Raw genomic sequence first — 26120 nt, forward strand, 5'->3', positions numbered from 1 at the left:
TGACTGTGAAAGATGTTACCCTCAATGAAGCTGAAGACCTGTCTGGCCAACTGGCTAATAAATTCAGTTCAAAGTTTACCCCCCCTTCCCATCTATTCCATAAGAAATACCTGACACTGACTCCCCCCACAGATATTGCACATGACCAAGTCCAAAAAGTGCTTTCAAAAGCTAAAAATATTGTACCAATGGGTCCGGACATTATCCCCAGATGCATCCTGAGCAGTAGGAAACACCTTCTGCTAATCCCCTAACACTGTTCAACCTCATCCTCAACACAGGCTTTCTACCAAGCGAGTGGAGAATAGCAACACAAATCCCCCTGCATAAGGGAGGACCCTCCATTGATCCTGGCCTGGTAATTACAGACCCATAAGTCTGACCAGTTTCATGTGTAAAACATGGAAAGTATTATCATAGACTTAATAAGGCTATATGGCAGCTTAAGACACTGGATCAACCTCAGTTCAGATTCGTCTAAGCAAGGTCACACTTACTCAGCCTAGTGGAATTCCTTAAAAGAGCCAACATGGCAATGGCTAAAGGTAAAGCAGGGCACACCACCTACCTTAACTTGGCCACAGCATTTGACAATCCCCCAAATCAGGCAGAGTAAAAAAGTTAAGCAGGCTAACAGTAAACCTCTACGTCACCCACTGGATTGCCAACTGTCTCATGGATAAAACAGACCAAAATAGGTGAAGCTACCTCCACAAAGACCAGCTAGCAGTCGAGTCCCCCAAGGCTTGCTGCTGGGACCTCTTCTGTTTGGCATTTACTTTTCTGAAGTTAAAGCAAATACTAAAGGAAACTGGCCGACTAAGTTTGAGGATTATTGAAAGATGGGTGCAGTTATATAATCCCAAAAGACTTAGCCACCCTGCAAGAAGGATCTCTCACACAAATAACTAGTGCCAGAATCGTGGACTAACGCTAAATGCCAAAAAATGGATTTTTTGGTAAGTCAGCTGCCCTAGGGAACTACTACACACAGACTACATTCGTGTAAGCTGACCCAGTCATTCAGGAAGTTGGAATGTATGTGGAGTGCAACCTAACATTTGACCAACATAATTCCACTGTGTTGAGGAAAATATTCTACATTGTACAGCTTATTAACAAGGGGATTGTTTCTAGACCGAGAGATGTCACTATCACCCTCTATTCAACCTTCATAAGGGCAATCATTGGGTATAAATGTCCCATTTCGCATTTACAGACGGAATGCCTATAGAGATACCTTACAGAAAGGATATTCAGCTTAAACAATTTGCCATACATGGTCAGTCTCAAAACTCTACTGCTATACTCGGTCTCTTACAGATTGCCAAGATGTGACCTGTGTCTGGTATACAAGGCATCCTGTGACCCATCCCTAATTTACCTACTGCACATCAACAAATTAAACAGGACTAGAAATATTCAGTCCTGGGATCTAAACCTCCTCTATAGCAGCAACAGAATGGTGTGGAGAGGCAGGTACATCTCTCAGGTGAATGATGCTGCTCTGGAACAGACATCTCATCCACGTAAAACAAAGCTCATCCTTGTCCATATTCTAGTGGAACTTGGATCTATGGATGGTTAACAGGAAATTTACCACAGGGCTGCCCCCTAACTTATTAATGGACAGAGGTGGCTACTAAATATACCATGCTTGGGACCTTATAAACATCTATGATATTATCCTCATTATAGGTTCATAGGTAGGTACTAGGCTATCGGCCCTAGGGCCTATACAAGTCTAGCCAAAAAATGTACCCTGGCTTTCGCCACCCAAGAAAATTATTTTCCTGTGCCCCTGTCGAGCAGAGCCACAGATGTGATCCCCGAAGTGAATTTCCCATTTCCCATCCAAACATCAAGATTTTTCTTGAAGAGTGCTAATGAGGAGCTCTGTTTGACATAGATAGGTAGTCTGTTCCAGAGTATGGGAAGTCTCTGGGACAGGAATCTATCCCTCCAGCATGTTCGGTTTATTGTGGTGACAAGGTTAAGGTCCCTAGAGCGTGTAGCTCGGTGGGATTGGGATTTCTTTAAGTGGAGCATGTCCAACAGCTCTGGGTTTGACATAGCTTTGCATGTTAGGCAGAGATCGCCCCTGAGTAGGCGATATGCGATGGAGTAAAGCTGTAGCTTTTTGAGACGGTCTGCATAGGGCATCTGTTTAAGGCCAGTAATCGTCTTTGTGAGGTATTTCTGTGGTCTTTCCAGTTGTTGTAGCTGTCTTGTGAGGTACATACCAAAAGAGGCGTTGTACTCTATAATGGGTCTAATGAGTGATGAGTAGAGGGGAACAATGACCTCTTTTTTTCTGGATGAGAATCCTTTTGTGTTGAGATGAGCCACATAGAAGGATTTCCTGACCACTGTGGCGATGTGATTATCAAAGGAGAGACTATTGTCCACCTGTGTCCCAAGATCTCACCACATTTTCGGCAGTAAGTAGACTACCAGCTATGTGGTAGTTCATGGGTACAGAGTTTTTACCAAAGGGGATGACAATACACTTTTTGGCATTGAGCTTCAGGCCATGGCTTTGACACCAGGTATCTGTCTCAGTCAGGCCCTTTTGTAGTTTGTCCACATCGTTTGGAGTTTCGATTATGGCTCCTAGTTTGCAGTCATCTGCAAACTTTGTTAGCCAAAGACCTTCTGTGTTGGCCTGCACTTCAAAGAAGTAGATACCAAATGGGAGAGGACCCAGGACTGAACACTGTGGTACTCCACTTGTCACTGGTCTGATGTCGGATTTGGCATCCGCTACTTTCACAGTGTGGGTTCTGTCCGTGAGCCAGTTGGCAACCCATCTTGTGACATAGGGATTAATACCTAGTTTAGTGAGCGTATCTATAATTCCAGAGTGGGGGATGGTGTAGAAAGCCTTGGCGAGATCTAGATAAGCTGTGTGAACCATTTTACCCTCATCTATGGCTTTGGTGACTGCTTCAAAGAAGTCAATCAGGTTTAGGAGACATGATCTGCCTTTTACAAATCCAAACTGAGTAGGGTCCAGAGTTTGAAGATTACCAATGTCTTTGTTTATGAGTTCCATGATGATATGTTCCATGGCCTTGCAGACCAGGCTTGTCAGGCTAATGGGGCGGTAGTTCCCGGGGTCCGTCGTGGCTCCCCCTTTGTGGACTGGGATAACTGTCTCGGTGCGCCATTCAGTGGGTACAAAGCCTGAGGTGAGGCAATGATTGAACATGATGCTTAGTTAGGGTGCCAGTTCATTCTGTAGTTCGTGTAGAACGCAGCCTGGGATATTGTCAGGTCCCATGGATGCTGTGTTCTTGGCTTTGGAGATTTTTTTTTACCTGTGCAGCCGTGATTATAGGAACTTTGCATTCTTCCGGTACAGAGATGGGCCCTCTAGGGGGTGAGAGGGGGGTAATGTTAGCACTGAACCTATCTGCTAGGATGTTGGCAATATCAGTTGGTTCTGTATATTTAGTGCCATTATGCTGTAACTCAGAGCAGATCTGAGTGTTCCCATTTAGATTCTTGACATAGCTATATAATGCTTTGTGGTTGTCTTTAGAGTCTATGGCAATTTTGTTTTCATAACTAGCTTTGGAGGATTTTATGAGGGATCTCAGCTTCTTACTGAGGTTGACCAGGGAGTTCCTCCAGTCATGGGATTTTTGCAACAGTTTCTTCTTTTGTAGAGTTTGTTTATGGCAGAGGACCACCAGATTGGCTTCCTTTTTTTGGAGGAAAACATCTTGGTTCTATTAGGGATAGCATGATCCATGCACTCGTGAAAGTGCTTATAAAGTGCATTTGTGTAGGATTCGGCAGTCATACCTCTACTGTCCGTCTGCATGGGTGTCATGAAGTTTGCCACTTCTGTCTTAAGAAGTGTGAAGTTGGCTTTTGAGAAGTTTTTTACGATGGTTTCCCTAATTGGGGCTGGGGGAGGGATGTGGATGTCTAGGCTGATAAGCTTGTGGTCGGATCTGACCAACGAGGAATTTACCTCTGGTGTGGAACACCGGTTTCCCATGTTGGTAATGACCAGGTCTAGGATATTGCTGCCCCTGGTGGGGGTGTGAATAAGTTGATCCAAGGCGTTGGAATTTATGAATTCTAGAAAATGTTGAGCAAAAGAGTTGGTACATGAGTAGTTTTCCCAGTTAATGGTGGGGTAGTTGAAATCGCCCATTATTAGGGTGTTGGGTTGTACCCTAATACTTTCCAGTGTATCAAGAAATGAGGAGTGTGAATCCTGGGGCATGGTGGGGGGTCTGTTAAAGGCTGTCATGTTAAAGTATTGCTTATAATGATTTTGAAAAAATACATTATACATACCATAGAAGTTTGAGTGATAGATGTTTGCATGAGTTTTATTTACTAGATTAGTGCACAGTACCTTAGAATGTTCATATTAGTTAGCACATTTTGTATCAAACATACATTTTTTAACATTTTATTTATGTTTTCAATTTGGTTTTTACACATATTTAATAAATTTGTAGTAAATCAAGTACAACAATTCTCTTTTAAAACAACTTTTGAAAATAGTTTTTATGGTTAAACATTGTAAAAATTTTACTTAGAACTTTAAATTGTAATTGTAATTTCAAAGGTATTAATTATACAATCAATTAGTAATGATGTATATAAAGAAGTGAAGTTATATGTGTTTTTATCTTGATAAAGCCTGGGAGAGCCCGGGCGAAAGCGCTTGACTTATTTTATCTGAAATTTGGATGTTTGATCCATCTTCCTGAACTTTTGATGTTCTAATAAAAGATAACTAATCAGCCGTTGACTGGTTCCTGTTAACTTTCTAGCTGTGGATTTTACTCATTACCAGTGGTGGTTTTTTTCGTATTGTTGTTTGGGGTCTGTAGCAAGCTACAATTTGGACTGCGGTCTTGCCCAGAGTTTATTACTGTGTGTAATAAGAATAATGTGTACAAAGGGGAAAGGGAAATCAAAACACCACACGGGTTGGGAAATTTAACTATGCTTAAAATAGCCCAAAGGTAAATAGCCTTTAATGCTCAACCTAGAGGGAACTGCTGTCTATATACTCACCACACACACACACACACACACACACACACACGTAAATACATATGATCCATATTAATCTACTGGGTGGCAAGTACACTGACCCATAACTTGTTGAAAACGTGCAACTGACACTCGCATCTGTGAGCCCAGATAACAAGCTTGAGCATAGATTCTGCAGGGAGCAAGTCCATCAGTGCTCGTTTCCTAGGTTTGTTGGGTTTCACTGTGATAGTTTCAACTGGTCAAGTTGCATGTTTGATGAACCACAACTTGGCCAAATGAATGTCTGAATAAAAAGTTATGTACTCACCATAACGTTCCATGTGAGTTGTTCCATCTCACCTTCATTCTTTACTGATGGGTTCGGAGCTGATCCATTGGCTCTGACACGGCCGTTTGCAAAGCTCAAGGTTTACCAGTAGCTCGGGACCAATCCCCTTATCCCATGATGCACTGCTGGAATTACCTCAGATATTGTTTGCTGCGTGTACTATATCCATGTAAGAGACCTACCCTCCCATAAAGAGGAAGGAGGATTGAGTAACCAGGAAGAGATCAGCCTCTAGGTCAACTATCAGCCAGGTGAGGGATGTAAGAATGAAGGCGAGATGCAACAACTCACATGAAACTTTATGGTGAGTACATAACTTCTTAATATGAAGTTGTTCAATCTCACCATTCATTCTTTACTGATGGGTAGCGTCCCTAGCACCCTCAAACTTGGGTGGCTCACGGGAGTACATTCTTCAGGACCATAAACCCAAAGGAAGCCCTGTCCCTAGAGGCCTTGTTAACTTTGTCATGAGTGATAAAAATATGAGGTTTAGACCAAGTGGCTGCAGTACAAATATTACCAAGGGGCAATTTGGCTTGAAATGCAGAAGATGTAGAAACTGCCCTGGTAGAATGAGCTTTAATCTTGTGTAGCAATGGCATATTAGCAGATGAATAAACAAAGGTAATACAGTCAGAGAGCCATTTCGAAACAAGAAGTTATGTACTCACCATAACGTTCGATGTATGTAGTCCATCTCGCCTCACATTCTTACCCGTGGGGTCGAGCCGAATGTCGGCTCCGACTCTGCCATACTTTAGCTCAAAGTCTTTCAATTGGATGGGCTAAGATGGTATCCCATGCTGCACTGCTCTCTATCCCCAGATCTAGTTTGCTGCGAGCACCAGCACTCACTCTCCATGCATAACAACACCGAAGGAAGGAAGAACAAACCAAGAATGAAGGGAATTCTGAAACCAGGCCTAACCTCTAGATCCTCCAGGACGGGGGAAAGTGGGAGGGGGGGGGGCCAAGTAAGAATGTGAGGCGAGATGGACTACATACATTGAACGTTATGGTGAGTACATAACTTCTTGATGTTATGTAGTCCAATCTCGCCTACATTCTTACTCGTGGGACGGCGTCCTCAGCACCTAAATCCTGGGAGGCTCAGTGGAATATACTCCTGAGCACTGTGGAACCAAAGGAAGACCTGCCTCTAGATACCACATCTAACTTGTAATGAGTAACAAAGGTGTGAGGAAATGCCCAAGTAGCCGCAGCACAAATATCATCCATAGACAATCTGGCCTGAAAAGCTGTAGATGCAGATACAGACCGGGTAGAGTGAGCCTTCACTTGGAACGGTAAATCTCTTCCCCCTGAGTATAAATGAAAGAAATACAACTGGAAATCCACCTAGACAACGTGACTTTGGAAACAGGAGACCCAATTCTGTTTTCCAAAAATGAAACAAACAACTGATCTGATTTTCTGAGGTCCTTCGTTCTGTGCAAATAAAATCGTAATTGTCTGTGCACATCCAACTGATGAAATTTGAATTCTACCTTGTCCGAGAACTGAGAAAAAAACACTGGTAATTTAATGGATTGGTTAAGATTACTAACTGATGCTACTTTGGGAAGAAAGGAAGGATTCAGTCTGAGAGAAACCCTGTCCTTATGAAAAATCAAATAAGGTGGTTTAACTGATAAGGCTTGAAGCTCCGAAACACATCTGGCCGACGTGATGGCTACCAAAAAGACAGTCTTCCAAGTTAAGAATTTTAAATCACAAGTGGCTGCAGGCTCATAGGGGGGTGAAGTAAGACCCTGTAGAACAAAGTTGAAGTCCCAAGGCATAACAGGTTCAGAGACAGGAGGACGAAGCAACATAGTGCCTTTCAGGAAAGCTTTACGAAGTCTATGTGCCATAAGACTAGGTTCGTCTGCGAAGTGAAAAGTAGAAATCACCGCCAACTGGACTTTAATGGTTGCGGCAGCTGATCCCTGGTTGAAAAGCATAGAGAGGAATTCCAATACTGACGAGATTGGAGCTGTGTAAGGGTCAATCTGTTTGGCATGCGCCCAGATGGAAAATCTCTTCTATTTGCTGTAATAAATCTTCCTCGTCGAAGGCTTATGAGAGGAAGATAGAATATGAACCACATCTGGCGAAAAATGGTGAGGTGGAAGTAGCCAAGCTGTCAACCGGAGGGTCCGAAGAGAGGGATGGAGTTGCCCTGACATATGAGTCAGTAAGTCTGGTTGTGGGTCCAGAATCCAAGGAGCGTCCATGAGGCAGGGATGGAGAAAGGGGAACCAAATTTGACGAGGCCAGTGTGGAGCAATCAGAATCATTTTGCTTCCCAAGGACTGCGCTTTCTGAATAACCTTTGTCAGCAAAGGAACTGGAGGGAAGGCATATAGTAGACCGGAGGGCCAATCGTGGACTAGAGCATCCCTGGGTGACTCCCCCTGAGGAGGGATAAGGGTGAAGTAGCTGCTGCATTTGACATTGAGGGGGCTGGCAAAAAGGTTGCATCAAGGCTGACCCCACCTGCGGAAAATCTGCTCCACAACTTGACAGTTCAGGGACACTCGTGAGGCATCAGAATAGCTCTGCTTAGCCTGTCTGCGATCACACTGGACTTCCCCAGAATGTGTGTTGCTACCAGAAAATGTTGGGAAGACACTGCCACACTCGCATGGCCTCTTTGCAAAAGGGATACGACTTGGTTCCTCCCTGTTTGTACAGATACCATACCACAGATATATTGTCCGACTGGATTGCAATAGTCCCAAGAGGAAGAAAGCTCTGAAGTGCTTGCAACGCTAGTAGCACTACTCTCATCTCCAGGACTTTGACATGCAGATGCATCTCGTGCTCTTGCCAAGTGCCTTGGACTGTCCTGCCTAGATAATGCCCCCCCTACCCCATCTGGGAAGCATCAGTGGTCACTGTGGCAACCGGAGGCAACGGAACGAAGGGTTTTCCTGCATTGAGGTTATCGGTATGAAGCCACCAACTGAGATCCTGTCTGCACCTGTCTGTGAGCAGAATAGGGTGAAAAAGTGGAAGACGTTGAAGAGATCACTGGGCAAAGAGTAGCCACTGAAGGAACCTCATATGTAACCTTGCCAAGGGAACTAACATAATCGTATCAGCCATCGTCCCCAACAATTGGAGGACCAATCTTGCCTTCACTCTCCTCAGAGGGAGCAAGGCATAAATCTGTTGTTGTAAAACTCCTGTGGTAAAAACGCCCGCATGAGCATGGTGTCTAATTCGGCGCCTATAAAGGTGACACGCTGCAAGGGCAACAAGGCAGATTTTTCCCAGTTCAAGGTGATGCCCAACTGTTGACATAGGTTGATAGTGGCATCTCTGGTCTGAAGTAGCAAATGCCTGGTGGTGGCAGTAAGGAGCCAGTCGTCCAGGTATGGAAACACTTGGAATCCCTGACGTCTCAAGTGAGCAGTCACCACTGCCATGCATTTGGTAAACACCCTGGGGGCTGTGGTGAGACCAAAGGGCAGGGCTCAAAACTGAAAGTGACTGGCTCCCAGCTGAAAGCGTAGGTGACTTCTGGATGCCCTGTCCATCTTTATGTGGTAGTAAGCATCCTTGAGGTCGATTGAGCACATCCAAACTTCTTTTCCCAACAATGGGAGAATAGATTGTAACGTGACCATTCGGAACTTGGACTTTTTCACATGGGTGTTCAATCGGCTGAGATCCAAAATGGGTCTCAGGTCCCCTGTCCTTTACGGCACCAAAAAGAATCTGGACTAAGTCCCTAATCTGATCTGGTCTGAGGGGACAGGTTGGATGGCTCCTTTTTCTAGCAGCTTTGAAACCTCTGAAGCTGCGGAATCCCTTTGACTGGGTGGAACATCCAGGATTTTCTTGACTGGAGGGGGAGTTGACGAGAAGGGAATGATATATCCTCCGGAAATTATTCGTAAAACCCATTGGTCCTGGGTGATACCTTACCAGGCCTCCGGGTATAATGAGATGCGACCCCCGACTGGCTTCGGAAAAGCACAGTCGGGACTCCCATCAGAAGCAGTGGTAGGGAGAACCATGAAAGGAATCGTGGTCTCCCGAGTTACGAGGGCTTCCTCTGCCCCTAGGGTGGCATCTATCTGAATAACCACCCCCTCCCCTGCCTCTGGAGGGGAACTCACCTTGTACATCGGGAAAAAACCACTGTGATTTCTTGAACCACATTTTCCCCACTCCTCTGGGCCTTGGGATAAGGCCTAGAGGGAAGGGAAAAATGGACTCCCTACGGCAGACAGTTTTTCCCTCTTGCTCGCACCTAGTGAGAGTGCCTTTCACCTTGGTTCCCTCTTGCTCGCACCTAGTGAGAGTGCCTTTCACCTTGGTTCTGAACAAAGAGGAACCATCAAACGGGGCGTTGGTGAATGTAGACTTGAAGGCCTCTGCGAAATGACAAAGGCGCATCCAGGCATGTCTCCTAAGAGCGACTCCTGAACTTGGTGCCCTACTCGCTCCCTCGGCTGCATAAGAGATCAGCCTCATGGAAGAGTTTGCAATAGAATTGAGGGTAGACATCTGAGCGTGGACTTTGAGCCTCCGCCTCAGAAACGTTACCCCTTAGAATATCTCCAAGCTCTTTTAGGAGATCTCTCTGGAGCCGTGTAAAGTGTGATAAGTAATTCAGTGACCGCAAAGTAAAGGCCGCTGAAGAAAACATACTCTTCCCGTACCGGTCCATGGTCTGGTGACTCCTTGTTAGGGGGATGGACGGTGGAAGAAGCCTCAGCCAATTCCTTCTTGGTGGCTGCTGCCACCACCATGGCATCCACAGGAACTCCCTTGGATAGAAATTCTTTATCAGCAGGGGCAGACAAAAATTTCTTGGGTCTCCTGGTGACTGGTTCCACAAAGTCAGGGGTTTCCCACACCCTTCGACAAACCAGATCCAAAAGTTCGAAGGGTAGAGACACCCAGGAGGCAAAGGGCTGAGCACCGAAAGCCTTCAGGAATACCGGCTCCTCTTCAGAGGGAGCTTTGGATGGCCAGTCACCTCTTTGCTTCACAATCTCTAGGATGTCAGAGAAAGAAACATCCTCAGTGGATGACTTAGGGGACCCCTCCGATTCCTCGAGGTCAGTGCCTGACGTGAGAGACTCATCTTGGGAATCTATGCGCTTCCTCTTGCACGTTCTCTTTCTGGGTGGCTCCTCAGGCAAAAACTCTAAGGGGCCCTCAGAAATATGGGGACCACTCATGGGGGTACCCTAAGGCCTTGGGGCTCTGCTGTCAAGAGATAGAGGGTGATCAGAAACCAGCACCGGTACTGTAGGGGACAGAGTGACCGAATCGTATGATGCCATGGATGACCTGGCCAGCACGCTCCACATTGCCTCGAAAGCTGGTCCCCCTGGGTCTGAAGATAGACCAGCCATGGAAGACCTCGGATCAGAAGGGACCAGGTCCAAAGCCGAGACAGGAGTCAGGCTTCCCCACGCCGAAGCACCGAGAGGGAAACTAGGAGCAGAGAGGTGTTCCGAAGCCTCCCCCTCGGGTCTGACCGAGGAATCCTGAGTCTTGAACCATGTGGACAGTGCCAGAGTCAGAGTTGACGTCGGAACCGATAAGCCAGGAGGGGCTGTCGGAACCTATCTAGGGACATCAAACGGAGCTGAGCACTCCGGCTCCGAAAGCTGAGATGCACTCGGAGGGGGGAAGTATCGATGCAGGTAGAGGGACCAGCTCCGGAGCCGACTGGGTAGGAGCCGAAAACAATTTAGCCAATACCGGTGACTGGAGAAGTCTCTGCACCACTCTATCGACATCCACATCCAATAAGGTCCTGGAGGATTTAGAAGATAGGGAAGGAGATAGAGACCTCCTCTCTGAAGGAGACCTGCGAGGAGGAGATACCGGCCTAATGCTAGGCGACCTGCTCCAAACAGGCTCCGAGAGAATAGGAGCCGAAGCAGGTTCCATAGAAACAGACACTTCCTGCGGCCCTGAGGACAATGGAGCTGAGGATGTCATCGAAGATTTAGCCATTTTCTCCGGCGGCTCCAAGGATACTGATGGAGCCGGGGATTGCTTTTTAGCCTTAGAAGATTTAGCTTTAGATAGAAGATTTAGCTTTAGATGGAGAAGACAAAGCTGGAAGCCCTCTCCAAATCCTCCTCGAAGGAGGGTTTCAGAAGTCCTTTCAAAATCAGTTTGTCTTCCTTTCCTGAGGAACATGCGGGCTAAAAGCATGACAAAAAGTACACGATTCCTGGAGGTGAATCGCTCCAAGACAGTACACACAGTGTGTCCATCAGTGATAGACATCTTATAACTGTACTTCGTGCACTTCTTACAGCCCGAGGGCTTATGCTCCTTAGTATCTTTAGACATAGTCACTACAAAAACTGAGTCACTAACCCAACAACCAGACCAATGGTCAATCAGCCACAAGTGTGGGAACAGAACAGACAGACAGTACAGCACAGCACAAAGACCTCTAACTTAAATGGTCCTAGAACACAAGGGCAAGAGGGAGGACTAGTTCATCTAAATTAAACGGTCTTAGCCCAAGGGAAAGTAAGTTAGCACACAAAGGTAAAGCGAGGGGACAAACTAGGTCCTCTAACTGAAATGGGCCTGGCCTGTTGGAAACAGCTAGTGGGATACCACAAGAAACACGCTAAGACAAGAAAAAAACAATTTTTCCACAAACCCACTCAAAGATAACAAACAGCTATGAAAATAATGAAAATAGCTTTTTTTTTTTTTTTTGCAAAAACGTCTCTGCTATAAAGATGAAAAGAATACTTAGCCACAGCCAAGAGCGAGAACACGTCCGTGCTACATGAGCGGCAAACGAGATCTGGGGATAGAGAGCAGTGCAGCATGGTATACCATCTTAGCCCAGCCAATTGAAAGACTTCGAGCTAAAGTATGGCCGAGTCGGAGCAGACATTCGGCTCCGAACCCACGGGTAAGAATGTAGGCGAGATTGGACATGCATTTAGCCACTGGTCTACTTTTTCTGGCTTCAGAGAATGATACAAAGAGCTTGTCTGATTTTCTGACATCTTTTGTTTTGTCCAAATAATATCTGAGCGGTCTGTGAATGTCAAGTTTGTGCAACATATACTCAAGGTTATTGGAATGGTTAGGGAAGAAGACTGGCAGCTCAATGACTTGGTTGACATTAGATTCCGAACAAACTTTGGGCAAAAAGAGCATGAAAAATCAAATAAAGAGGGCTGATAGATAAGGCTTGCAGTTCTGACACTGCAGGCAGAAGTAATAGCCACCAGAAATATGGTTTTCCATGATAAGAATTTCAGGTCACAAGATGATGCTGGTTCAAATTGGGGAAGAATTATACGAGACAGCATAAAGTTTAGATTCAAAGGAGAATAAGGAGTTTCCACTGGAGGCCTCATGTGGAAGGTTCCTTTGAGAAAGGCCTTGGACAACTTGTGGGACATTATGTTTAGCCCGTCCACTCCGAGATGAAAGTTAGATATAGCAGCCAACTGGACCCGAACTGTAGCAGCTGCTGCTCCTTTATTAAAGATCATAGTCAAGAATTCTAAAATGGACGTCAAGGAAGCTCGATAAGGATCAATGTTCTGTTTAGATGCCCATATAGAAAATCTCTTCCACTTACTAAGATATAATCGGCTTATGGGAAGACAAGAGGATCTGCCTTGTCTCATTACAAAGGTCATGAAGCCTGGCTATGAGGGGAACTGGAACAGCCAAGCTGTTGGCTTCAGTGACTGCAATGAAGGATGGAAGTCCCCCGATGGATGTGTGAGAAGGTCCGGAATCAGGTCCAGAATCCATGTATCCTCCAATAGATGACGATGAAGAAATGGGAAACAAATCTGCCAAGGCCAATGAGGGGCTATAAGAATGATAGTCCCTCCCAGCAACATTGCTTTCTGCAGGAGTCTGGGTATTAGAGGGATTGGGAAGAATGCATAGAGGAGACCCGGGGGCCAATCGTGTACAAGTGCGTCTCTAGGGGGTTCTCCCGGAGGGGGAATCAGGGCAAAGTAGCTTCTGCATTTCATGTTGATATGACTGGCAAAAAGACTGCAGCAAGGCTGGCCCCATTTGCGGAAAATCCTGTCTGCAATCTCTTGTTTGAGGGACCACTCGTGCGGCAACAAAATTGCCCTGCTCTGTTTGTCTGCTATCAAGTTGGATCTCCCTGGGATGTGCGTTACCAGCAGAAAGCGCTGGGAGGAGACAGCCCACTGCCAAACTCTGAGGGCTTCTCGGCAAAGGGGGTAAGACGTGGTCCCACCTTGCTTGTTCAAGAACCAGACTACTGACATACTGTCTGTCTGAATTGCAATCGTCCCTAGAGGAAGAGAGTCTTGGAAGTACTGCAACTCCAGAAGTACTGCTCTCATCTCCAGAATATTGATATGCAGATGTGACTCTTGATCCGTCCATGTGCCTTGAGCAGTCTTTCCCTGAAAAGCCCCCCCCCCCAATCAGGGAAGTGTCCGTGGTCACAGTGGCTACTGGAGGGGGTAGTACAAATGGGCGTCCTATGGTTACATGGAGACGTCAACCATCACTGGAGATCTCTCTTGCAAGAGTTTGTGATTAAAATCATATGACTCATAGGACTACTGACTGAACAGAAGCCACTGAAGAATCCGCATATGCATCCTTGCTAATGGTATGGCCAAGATCACTGCAGCCATCAAACCTAATATTTTTAAGACTTCTGCGGCTGGTGCTCTGTCCTTCGACACTAACGAACTGAAGTACTGGCGAGGAAGAAACACCCTCTCGATTGGTAGTCGTAGAGTGGTGAAGTGTCTAACTCTGCCCCTATAAAGACGATATGCTGCGATGGCGACAAGGCTGATTTTTCTGAGATGACTGTAATGCCTAAGTGATGGCAGAGTGTCAGATTGTATTCCCTCGCCTGAATCAGTTGATGCCTGGTGGTGGAGGTAAGGAGCCAATCGTCTAGGTACGGAAACACCTGGAATCCTAGACGCCCCAGATGAACCATGACCACTGCCATGCATTTGGTGAACACTCTGGGGGGCTCTAGTGAGACCAAAGGGCAGGGCTCGAAATTGATAATGACTGGCTCCCAGCTGGAAACGCAGATCTCTGGATGGCCTGGCCATTTTTATGTGGTAGTACGCATCCTTGAGATCTACAGAGCACATCCAATTGTCTCTTCCTAAAAAGGGGAGTATAGACTGTAGAGTGACATTCCGAAACGTCTCTTTCTTCACAAATTGGTCGAGTCTGCTGAGGTCCAAAACAGGTCTCCAGTCCCCTGTTTTCTTTGGAACCAAAATGAACTTTGAGTAAGTTCCTGATCCTATTTGGTCTGCTGGGACTGGCTGGATGACGTTTTTCTAGCAAATTGCGGACCTCTATAGTTGCTTGTTACCTGTAACTTGGTGGAATGTCCGGGATTTTCTTTGGGTTGTGGGTGGAGTGGAGAACGGTATGAAATACCCTCTGGAATTAATACTTTGTACCCAACTGTCGTTTGTTATATCTTGCCAGGCATTTGGGTACAAAGATAAGCGACCCCCCGACTGCCTCCAGTGCAGAACAGTTGGGCCTCCTTTCAGGAGCGCTGATTGGGTTGACCAGAGAAGTGATCTCTGTCACCCTGGTGTTGCGAACCCCCTCTGCCACGAGGGCGGCGTCCTCCAGTGTTACCCCCTCCTCTGCCCCTAGAGGGGGGTTCACCAAGTGTGTCCTGAAAGGCTCTTTGGGCTTTTTGGAACCACATTTTACCTCCCCATTGGCCTTTGGGATAAGGCCGAGTAGGGGTGGAAAAACAGACTCCAACGGCAGACAGAGTCTTTCCCTCCTGCTCACACCTGGTGAGAGTTTCCTTCACTTTGGGCCCAAACAGGGATGAGCCATCAAAACGGGTGTTGACAAATGAAGACAAAGGGCTCCACGAAGGAACATAAGTGCATCCAGGAATGTCTTAGTAGAGCAATTCCTGTACCCGCTGCCCTACTTGTCCCATTGGCTGCATACAATAGGAGACGCATGGATGAGTTCAAAATGGAATTTAGGGTAGCAAGTTGAGCGGCAACTTTGTCGGAAGCCCCTGCAGCTACAGTACCCTGAAGAGAATCTCCCAACTCCTTAAGGAGATCTCTCTGCAGTCTGATGAAATGGGTCAATAGTTCAGGGATCGGAGTGTAAAAGTCGCACAACTAAACGAGCATTTTCCATATCGATCCATGATCCTGGACTCCCTGTTAGGTGGATGGATCGACGAGGAAGTCTTGGACATTTCCTTTTTGGTGGCCTCCGCCACCACCATGGCATCAACAGGGACTATTTGGACAAAAAGACTTCTCTATGGGGGCAGAAATGAACTTATTAGGGCTCCGAGGGACAGGTTCCATGGACTTCAGCGACTCCCACACCCTCCGATAAACCAGCTGCATGAGGTCATCAAAGGGCAGAGATACCCAAAAGGTGGAAGGTTGAGACCGGAAAGCCTTCAGGAGAACTGATTCATCCTCAGAGGGCTTTTGGACTGCCAATCACCCCTCTGCCTAAGGATCGCGAGTATCTCCGCAAAGGAGATATCCTCAGCGGGGGATTGTGGTGACCATTCTGACTCATCCAAGTCAGTGTCAGATGTCAAAGACTCCTGTGGGGAGTCCAACTGTCTCCTCTTACACAATCTCTTCCTTTGGACCTCCTCAGTGGGAGCCTCTGGGGAGGTCTCGGAAGAGTAAGGGGCACCCTGTGGGGCTACTTGAGGCTCAGGGTCTCTACGCTTGGCCTGGATGATGGAGGCAGAGGCGGACACAGGCACTTTGGGGGAAGAAGAGGCCAGACCTGATGTCGAAGGATGTCTTTGGGGACAAGGCTCTCCTCATGGCTTCGAAGGCATCACGGCTCTGATGAGAAGGAGTCGACGGACATGAAAGAACCGCCAGCCCCTCCCACACTGAGGCCGTGGGCTCCGAGCCCAAGGCCCCAAGAGGAATCCTCCCCGGACCCAACAGGAGAGTGTCGGCTCCTAGAGTCCCCGGTCAGCGCCAAGGACGTCAGAGTAGATGGAACCGATGACACCGGAGTAGGTTTTGGCTCCGAAGGATCCATGATCAGCAGGTCGGTCCCCTCTGGCTTTGAAGGTCCGGTACGGCTCGGAGGAGAAGCAGTCAAATCTGGGGTAGTAGTCTTCAGTTCCGATGCTAGGGTCGGAGCCGACAACAATTTAGCAAGGCCTGGTGCCCGTAAGAGCTTCTGCACCAATTGGTCCATATCCAAATCCAAAAGGCTGACAGAAGACCTGGAGGAGTGCACCAAAGGTGCCGATTGAAGGAATGGAGATGCAGGTCTATCAGAGACTGGCTCCAGAACTGTGGGCCGGCTCCGAAACGAGAAGACACTTGGCTACGAAGGCTGTGGAGCCGATGTCCCAGGTTCCTCCACTTTCTTAGACTTTTTAGACTCCCTGGAAACCTTGGAGTCTGCAGAAGATTTGGAGGACTTGCTGGCCCCATCCTGGTCAGTCAAAGCTTCGGCAAAAGGATGCTTTAGCAAGCCTCAATTAACAAGTTTCCTTTTCCTCTCTAATAAAACCCTCGTGGAAAAGGAGTGGCAGATACTGCAGGACTCCTGCAAAAGCACAACACCTAAACAATAAATGCACTGAACGTACCCATCGGTCAGAGACATCTTTTGAACGCAGTCTGGACATTTCTTGAATCCAGACTTTGGGTGTTTTTCCTTATCCTCAGACATCTTGCAAGAAAAATCTTTAGGCTTAACACTATAACAAACCACACAAGCCTAAATACAACCTAAAAGTTATATCACAAACTACACTAAGGCTCAAGTCAACATGCCTAAAATATAAAACACACTAAACAATGGGCCAACAATAGCTACAGATATATATATATATATATATATATATATATATATATATATATATACACACACACACACACACACACACACACGAAGCCACTACAACTATACTAAATAGTAAAGGCACCAAGGGTAATGGTCTAATAGAAAAACTACAGTAACTATTATAAGACAAATCTAACTAAGAGACTGAAAAAATTATGGAATAACTTGCAAAAAAACAATTTTTTGTTCAAAAAAGGCTTGAGCGAACTGGAACCACTGAGATCCGTGCCGCAGCAAACTAGATCTGAGGTAATTCCAGCAGTGCATCGTGGGATAAGGGGTTTGGTCTCGAGCTACTGGTAAACCTTGAGCTTTGCAAATGGCTGTGTTGGAGCCAATGGATCGGATTCAAACCCATCAGTAAAGAATCAACAGCGAGACTGAACAACTTCACATTATATGTTTCACTGCGTTTCAGGTGGTCTACTTCACAGCCTAAAATGTAATGTACCACATTATACATTATGCTAGCAGGTAACTTAGATGTTCATCCTTTAGGTCCTGCACTGTAAGAAAAATGGTTCTCAGACAGAAGTCCCCACAGTACATGTACAACTGTTGAAAAAATATGGTACTTTGTGCCTCTTTCTGCACAATGTGGCATCCAATGGAATATCACGCTATGTAACATGAAAAGTAAGTGTTACAACTAACAGCAGTAAGTGCTGTAGTCTGTCAAAGAACTGATGTCATCAAATTCATGAAGTAATCTTGTCAAAAGAAACATGTTCAGCTAATTCACACATTCCACTGCTCAGCAACACTGTCTGATAAATGGTATTTGACAGCAGTCTGTAACCAAGACAAAATTTATGCACAGTTTTCCTATATCCCATGTATAGTTTAGACATTTCTACTTCTGGTTTATTACTACTATGGGCAGCTGTATGAATATATGATTGGCTGAATTTCACTGCCTGTCCACATGGTTAGTCCCTGCACGAAGTTCTAGTCTTTTTATGTGACAGCGCTCCCCAATGTCAAATGAGTATCTGTGACATGTTTTATGGCTTTTACTAGGAAAATAAAATGTTTTATGATTAAACTTCCTCTTCGCATTCAAAATACTATCAGCAGTATATATTACAAAGCACTATAAAAGAGCATATATTCAGGCTCGGCTCCCACTAACTACCTCCTAAACATGTCATCGGTGCTTTAATGTCTGTGTTGAGCATGTAACACACTGTCCTACCTGTGGCTTTTGACTTGTTTCAACCTCTGCTTTGATTCCAAGTGTCTGAGCAATAGTTTCAAGAGGAACTTTATCACCAGGGAAGTCCTGAATAAAATGAAGGAGCACCTGTGTTCCTCCTAAAGGACACAGAAAATAAAGGACAAGGTAAATGTTTAGAACCACAACTTTCAATTGCATCTATAAAACAAACTTCTTCACCATAGAGTCAGATCCATTACGCAAAATATATTTTCACTAAAAATAAATATCAGAGGAATGTCACAGTCTAATAAGATATAAAACTGCATGAATAAGTGCCATTACAATGACTACATAAATATTTTAGCAAGCAATTATGCCACAGATATTTTTCTATTTATATATTAACTTGTCAAGTGCTCAACACTAATTTGACTTTTTATTAAAAGTAATACTAAATAGCAGTCCCTTAAGTCATTTTTTTTAATTCTGTTTACAATCCAAGAAACATTTTGACCATTAGATGCACCCTCAACATCTATCTGGCCCACAAGTCTTATATTAGGACATGAGACTTCACATTCTGTGAACCAGTCAGGGAAGTTGGCGCAGTCTTGCTATGGACTCCTCCTTAACCACTGGGACTTGTCATTTATTCAGAGCTCCTCTGTGCCAGGCTTGAACACCTGTGATTGTTTCTAAAACCATCTGGACCAAAGTATTTGTTGCACTTGCTGTGACTGTCTCAGTGCTATTGAACACTTCTGTGCTGTATTTATTGATTTTGTTAAATTTATCACTATTTTTCAGCCTGCACTTGTTAAAAAAAACTGCCATCTGTTTTTTTACTGATCTGCTCTTAGGTTGTTTTAACTGTAATAATATTTCCTAACCTCCTTTGGTACTGTAAAGCTGTTCTGAGTTTGACAAAGTTCTCCTGAGTCTACCAAAATATTTATAAGTTTTGCAAAGTTTTTCCATGCTGCTGTTTCCTTACACTGTGCACTTTTTTCTGTATTTCGCTTAACATTTCTCAGGGTTAGTGAACTTATTTCCAAGGATTCCTGATACTGCAGGAACTCTGACTTCTGTTAAAAAGCATTTAACTACACTTGAGCTCAAAACCAGTTTGTTTCAAGTTCTTTTGTACTCTGGTGGGAGCACAGCCGAATTCAACCCATCCAAGATGGAAACTGCTGGTGAGATGTTTATTGTGTTTTATCTGATTGGTCTGAGGGATTAACTGTGTAAAAGGTTTTCATCCTGCTTGTATAAAAGAATTACACTTTGTGATGCTGTGCTTATTTATTCAGAGCTTTCCTGTGCCTGTCTTGGACATCTGTGACTACAAGACTTGGATTGCTTCTAAAACCATCTGGAACCTACAAAGCTAATACAAGTGTTTTTTGCACTTGCTCCAACTGTCTCAGTGCTAATTTAACATTTATGTTCTTCATTTGTTGATTTTGTCAAATGTATCACTGTTTTTCGGCCTGCACTTGTTAAAGAAACATCATCTGTTTGTTACTGTACTGCTCCTTTAACAGTATTGTAATTATTTCCTAACCTCCTCTTGTATTGCAAGAGCTGCTCTGAGTTTGCCAAAGTTCTCCTGAGTCTGCCAAAATATTTCTGAATTTTTCAAAGTTTTTCTGTGTTGTTGTAGTTCTCTTACGTTGTGCACTTTTTTCTGTATTTTGTTGAACATTTCAGAGTCAGTGAACTTATTTCCATGGATTTCCTGACCCTACACATATTCAAACAGTTGTAAAGCATTTGTTACTACACTTAAGCTCAAAACCAGCTTGTTTTACATTAATAGGGTTCTTTTGTACTCTGGTTAGAGCGGTAGTGCAAATGTAGTTCGCAGTGCTTTGTATATAAGCAAACCTATCCAGTTTAAAATTTATTTATTTTGCTGTGAGGCTTACAACGCTAACGCTGATCCTGTATAGGAAATGCTCTCCATAGTTTCCCACTGTTCACATCTGCTCAAAAAGCTACCAGTTTGCGCAGAGTGCAGTACCACTGCAGGTCAGCTAACAGGAGCTGCTCAGTGCTTGGTGACTTTTGCCAGAGGTCTGGCGAGATTCTGCTGAAAACCAAAGCATCCACTGCTTAAAAAAAAAAAAAAAAAAAAAAGTACTTTTTAATTATTTTTTGCACTTTGACTGTATTTTATTTTTGCTGCCTCATTTTGCTGATTTTTACTGTATTTGTCTGCACTTTAAAAAAGTTGTTCTGTTGGCTTAAGTAGCTAGTACATAGCATGGACTAGATTTAGACCTGCTGAATCTAGACTGTATTGTTATACTTTAGCACTATTCCAGCCATCTTACATGAACAGGGCCCTGCCTGCACCCCATGGCAGAGTTGTGTAGTTCTGAGCCTCATCAGAGTTGGATATTACTGGAGGAAAGCTTGTGTGCTTTCCCACTGGTACTTTAAAAGTGTTTAATTTCACGTGTATTTAATCCTCGCAGTTGCACGTAGCTGCACACCATGCAGTGGGGATCAGTGGTGCCCTATACTGACACAAACACCTTTTTCTCCTAGATGTCTGTTAGTGAACCCCTCCCAAGCTTCCCTGCTGCAATATGGGAAACTCAGTTGCGCACTGAAAAGTATTGCCATAGTGTCCACCCCTAGCCTTCTATAGAAAAAGCCCCTTTGTTAATCCTAGAGCAAAATCTGGTCAAACTAGCCCACTCCCCACTAGTAGTTATGGTAAAAACGCCATAATGGACATTCAGTTTCCAACCATTTCTCTGGCCAGCCTGATTGACATATATACTTTTTCTGATGTATATTGATAACGACTTACTCCTAAAACAAACAAATACAATATGTGAGAGATGTAATTACATTATGAATTTGGAATCCATTCTCTCACATACCAACAAACTGGACATCAAACAGATTTTCAGACACACACACACACACACACACCACCTTTCACACACAAAACAAGGCCACAACAAACTCACAAGTGGAAGTACTCTATAAAAGCCTACCAAAATATCAGAGAACTTCCAAATGCAAACCACTTGCACACACTACATGACACATACAAATATACCTCAACACTGGGTAAACAGTATGACCCTCGAGCTACTCCAGTTCCAACTAACTATAGGTAAAACACCCTACCACATTAATTCTAGCTACAGATCCCCCACCATGAACCAAGAGAAGCACACTGCCTACCTGGCTTTACTATAGTCACTCACTATACAGTCAAACACTTTGGTCATGGGAAATTTCAACTAACCTTCCATCGACTGGGCGACATACAAAAGCACAAACATGCTAAGGTTCCTAGACTTTGTCAATACAAATGCCCTGGAACAGCTAGTCTGCACCCCCCACAAGGGGCTCAAATATTTTAGACTTAGTACTCCCCAACATGGGGGGGGGTCACTGCACTATCGTCTGTGTGCTGCCCTCCCTGGTAAGGTCAGACCATAAATCTGTCTCGTTCAAAGTAAAGATCAGACCCGACACCCCCACAAGAGGAAAAAAAATGAAATTTCTCCAAAGCAAGCTACAGCCTACTAGACGATGGTATAAACAGTTTCAAAACCCCTGCTAACACTGCCAACAATGACTCCTATGCAAAGGAATACACAAATGTCCTGTATGACCACCTAAACAACTGTATAGACTCGGGTGTACCAGACTAGATTAAAACAAGGTCCTCTTGAAAAAAAACAGGCCACCTTGATGGACCTCAAGCATAAACAGGTTATATTCAAAAACAACCAAAATGAAATAAAATCGACAAACTAAAGTAAAAACACACAAGAGAAGACAAGGGTACCACTCCAAAGATATTTAATGTTAGAGCTTTCGTCCACTTTCTTAAATTAACTTCTTCAGACAACTCCATCCATTCAAATACATACATAAATAGTAAATATGAAACAGTTACATCACAAATCACAATTATTTAAAGTCACACACCCTCCTACATAACCAAATCACACTAGTTTGAAAAAATATATATAAAAAATTATTACAGGAAATAAGAAAATTATATTACAGAACCATAAATAATGATCTAGAAATGCAAACAAACGTGCAACACTGCATTTAAAATGTTTCATTAAAAACCTCAAATAGTCAATACAGGGTTACATTGTTGCTAATATCACGTTTCTAGTGATTTTAATTTCAAGATGCATTTCAAAGAGCACTGGTCATTTAGCCCAGGATCCACCCCTAATGTCCTCACAAGCCTGTTCTATAACAAAATAATGAAAGTAATGACCAGGATTTTCTATAATGTGTTTTGTTAAGGAATTTGTGATATTCAATTTGCTAATTATACTGATGCTCATAAATGAGTCGTCTTAGATGCCGTTCTGTTTTACCAAAATCAAAACTAGTACATACCTGGCACTTAACAAGGTACACTACCCCCAAAGTGTCGCAATTAAATTTACCATTAATGTTATAATCATGGTCATGTATATAAAATTTCTCGTGACCTCAGTGTATTTACAAAAATTGCAACAACCACATTGAAACATACCAGAGTTTATAAGGGGCAGGTTTTTACCCGTTTTAATCTACCCATTACAGTTGATCAATCAAGCGACAGCTGAAGTGGTTAGGAAGAGGAATTTAGGTGGTTTAAACCTATTTTAAAATAAGGGTTTGGGGTATGAGGATTTTGGTCATGGTACGAATGATAGTACATTGGTCACTTCACCCCCTTCAATGTTAGCTGACAGTTTTAATTCAAACTTTATTATCCCCTTTTTCTCTGATGCTACCATGTTGAGGGACATCCTTTTGAAGAACTGGGCATTGCTAAATGATGAATCATCTATTAGGCATAGGCTAGGTGAGACCCCTAAACTGTTTTTTAAAAGGGACTGTAACTTAAAAAGTATCCTTGTGTGCATTCCTATATCGTTATTTATGGTTGTGTGATACAATTCTTATACTTTCCTTTAATATTTTATATATATTTTTTATATACATCTTTTTTCCTACTAGTGTGATTTGGTTATGTAGGAGGGTGTGTGACTTTAAATAATTGTAATGTGTGATGTCATTGTTTCATATTTACTATTTAATTATGTACTTGAATGGATGGAGTTGTCTGAAGAAGTTCATTTAAGAAAGGGGACAAAAGCTCCAACATTAAATATCTTTGGAGTGGTACCCTTGCCTTCTCTTGTGTTATAAATAGGTTATATAACAAAAGGAACAGACTGATGTCTAAGAACAAGAGGAAACTTACTCAGCAGAAGAATACTCTCCATCGCTTTAACAACCAAATAGGATAGCATGTAAACTCTTCTAAAGCTAGCTATGAAGCTAAATTAGCTTCCCTAGCTAAGGATAATCATAAGGCATTCTTTAGCTACATTCAGTATCTAAAAGGGAATGCCCACGTATGTGTTAAATCTATATTGGATGGTACCTCTCATACTGAATTGGAGGAAACTGCCAACCTGTTAGTAGACAGATTTAGTGCAAACTTCACCCCCGTCCACACCAGCCATATCCCAAAGCATACCAGACACAAGTCCTCTACTATCTCCATAGAGTAGGCCATATCCATGCTTTCCCAAGGCCAAAAACATGCCCTCTATGGGACCAGATAACATCCAAGGCTGCTTACTAAATAATCTAAAACAAGATCTAGTGGAACCACTTGGCACCCGAGTGCTGGCTTTGTTCCAACAGAATGGAGAACAGTAATCCCCTTGCATAAAGGGGTTCCATCAACTAACCTGGAGAACTAGAGACCCATAAGCCTAACCAGTCTTATATGCACAGCCATGGAAAGAATCATCATGGACCTTAACAAGGACAGAGGTGACCTTCAAACTCTTGACATGACTCAGTCTGGCTTTGTTAAGGGTAAATTATGCTTATTGAACCTGGTGGACATCTTTGAGAATATCACCAAAGCCTTGGATGAAGACAGAACAGTACATACTATCTTGACTTAGCCAAGGCTTTTTGACACAATCCCCCACTCAGGTATCATTGAGAAACTCTCCCAGCCGGGGATTAACCCATACGTCAATCACTAGATGGGTAGCCAACTGGCTCAGTAAGAGAACACATACTGTCAACGTTGGGGATTCCGCCTCTACCAGTAGAACAGTTACCAGTAGCATACCACAAGGATCTGTGCTGGGCTCTCTACTGTTTGGAATCTATTACTTGGAAATCCAGGCAAAAGTAGATGGCCTGTGGCTTACCAAGTTCGCTGATGATTGCAAACTGGGAGCAATCACCGAGTCCCCAAATGATGCTAACACAGTACAAAAGGGGTTAACACAAAACAAATGACTGCTGCCAACCCACAGACAAAAAATAAAAGTGCATTATTATTATTATTTTTCTTATTACTTCTATTATTTATTTTTTTAGGTTTATTATTATTATTATTATTATTATTATTCCCTTTGGTAAAGAGGAAGTCCCTGCAAATTACAACATTGACAGTACCCCTTTAAGTTCAAACCCAGTGGTGTGTGATTCAGGAACACAGGTTGATAGCAATCTAAACTTTGATCACCATGTGTCTACGGTGGTAAGGAAGCCTTTTATGTTGCACATCTCATAAGTAAGGGCATTGCATCCAAGACCAAGGATGTTATGACTTCTCTGTAGTTGGCCCAAATCAGACCACTAATAGAGTTCAACACGCACTTTTGCATGTACCTCACCAGAAACTTGCAGCAGCTGGAGACCACAGAGGTTTCTCACCAAAAAAATTCATGGCCTCCAAAACATGATTGAAATGGAAAGACTGAAAGCCTTGTCACTGTACTCTGTATCCACAGGCTGCTGAGAGGTGACTTGTGCTGGCCTACAAAGCAGTCTCTGACCTTGCCCTAATGGAAATGTTGCACATCCGCAAATCAAATGGGACAAGCATCACTCACTCCAGGAATCTCAACCTAGCCTGCGACATTAACAGAATATGCTGGAGACACAGATACATCTCCCAGAGATTGCTGCTCTTCTGGCATAAACTCCCAATTCATGTGAAGGAGAGCTCCTCAATGACCCTATTCAACCCAGATGAATGGATTGGAGATCGTAAATTCACCTGGGGGGATAGCACCTATGTCCTCATGGACAGGGGACAGCTGGTGCCGATCATAGATGCACCATGTGAATAAAGACCATCTAACCAAGGTCAATTAGGGGACACTGGTATAACATGGCTAGGCTTGATAAGGGCCTGGGGCCATTAGCCTAATAACTGTGTCCACTACACCATGCCATGGACAGGTGCTTGCTTCTGCACACCCATACTCTCAGATGGAATTCAATATTCCTCTCCTCACTGCACATGAAGCTTGTATTCATTAAGTCACTATGTAGTTATGTGGTCTTTCTCAAAAACAAAACTTCCTCCTATGGGACAGAAACCATTTCATAGGTAAGTACTACATTAGTAGCCGTTGTGGGACACTAAGCCTATCCTATTTCCCTGTACCTGTTGTCTGTGAGGTAAACACTTCAACCATTATGCCAACCCTCAACTTCTAATGGCTTTGTTAGCATTTTTCAGAGAGCCCATTACTTCTGACCCAGTCCAAGAGCAGATTACAATCTTCCAGCAATTGTGTCCATAGTCTCTGAAACAGGTTCATAGGTTTATGGTTAGTATTAAGCTTTCTGCCTTTCTGGGCCATTTAAAGCCTAGCCACATACCTCTCAAGTGTACCTCATTACAAGGAACGTACCTAATTT

The 26120-nt window shown here is 44.0% G+C and overlaps 1 protein-coding gene across 1 annotated transcript in view; it reads right to left on the minus strand.

Annotated features, from left to right (window-relative positions):
- The window catches only part of PRXL2B (peroxiredoxin like 2B), a 609295-nt gene that overhangs the window by 181483 nt on the left and 401692 nt on the right, over positions 1-26120 (minus strand). The window contains exon 7 of the mRNA XM_044062981.1: positions 18429-18547. Within this exon, the coding sequence (XP_043918916.1) occupies positions 18429-18547 (119 nt within the window). The remainder of the gene's footprint in view (positions 1-18428; positions 18548-26120) is intronic.

The sequence above is a fragment of the Protopterus annectens genome, chromosome 2.part1 (genome assembly GCF_019279795.1).
Source record: "Protopterus annectens isolate FY-2018-M chromosome 2.part1, PAN1.0, whole genome shotgun sequence".
Classification (NCBI taxonomy): Eukaryota; Metazoa; Chordata; order Ceratodontiformes; family Protopteridae; genus Protopterus; species Protopterus annectens.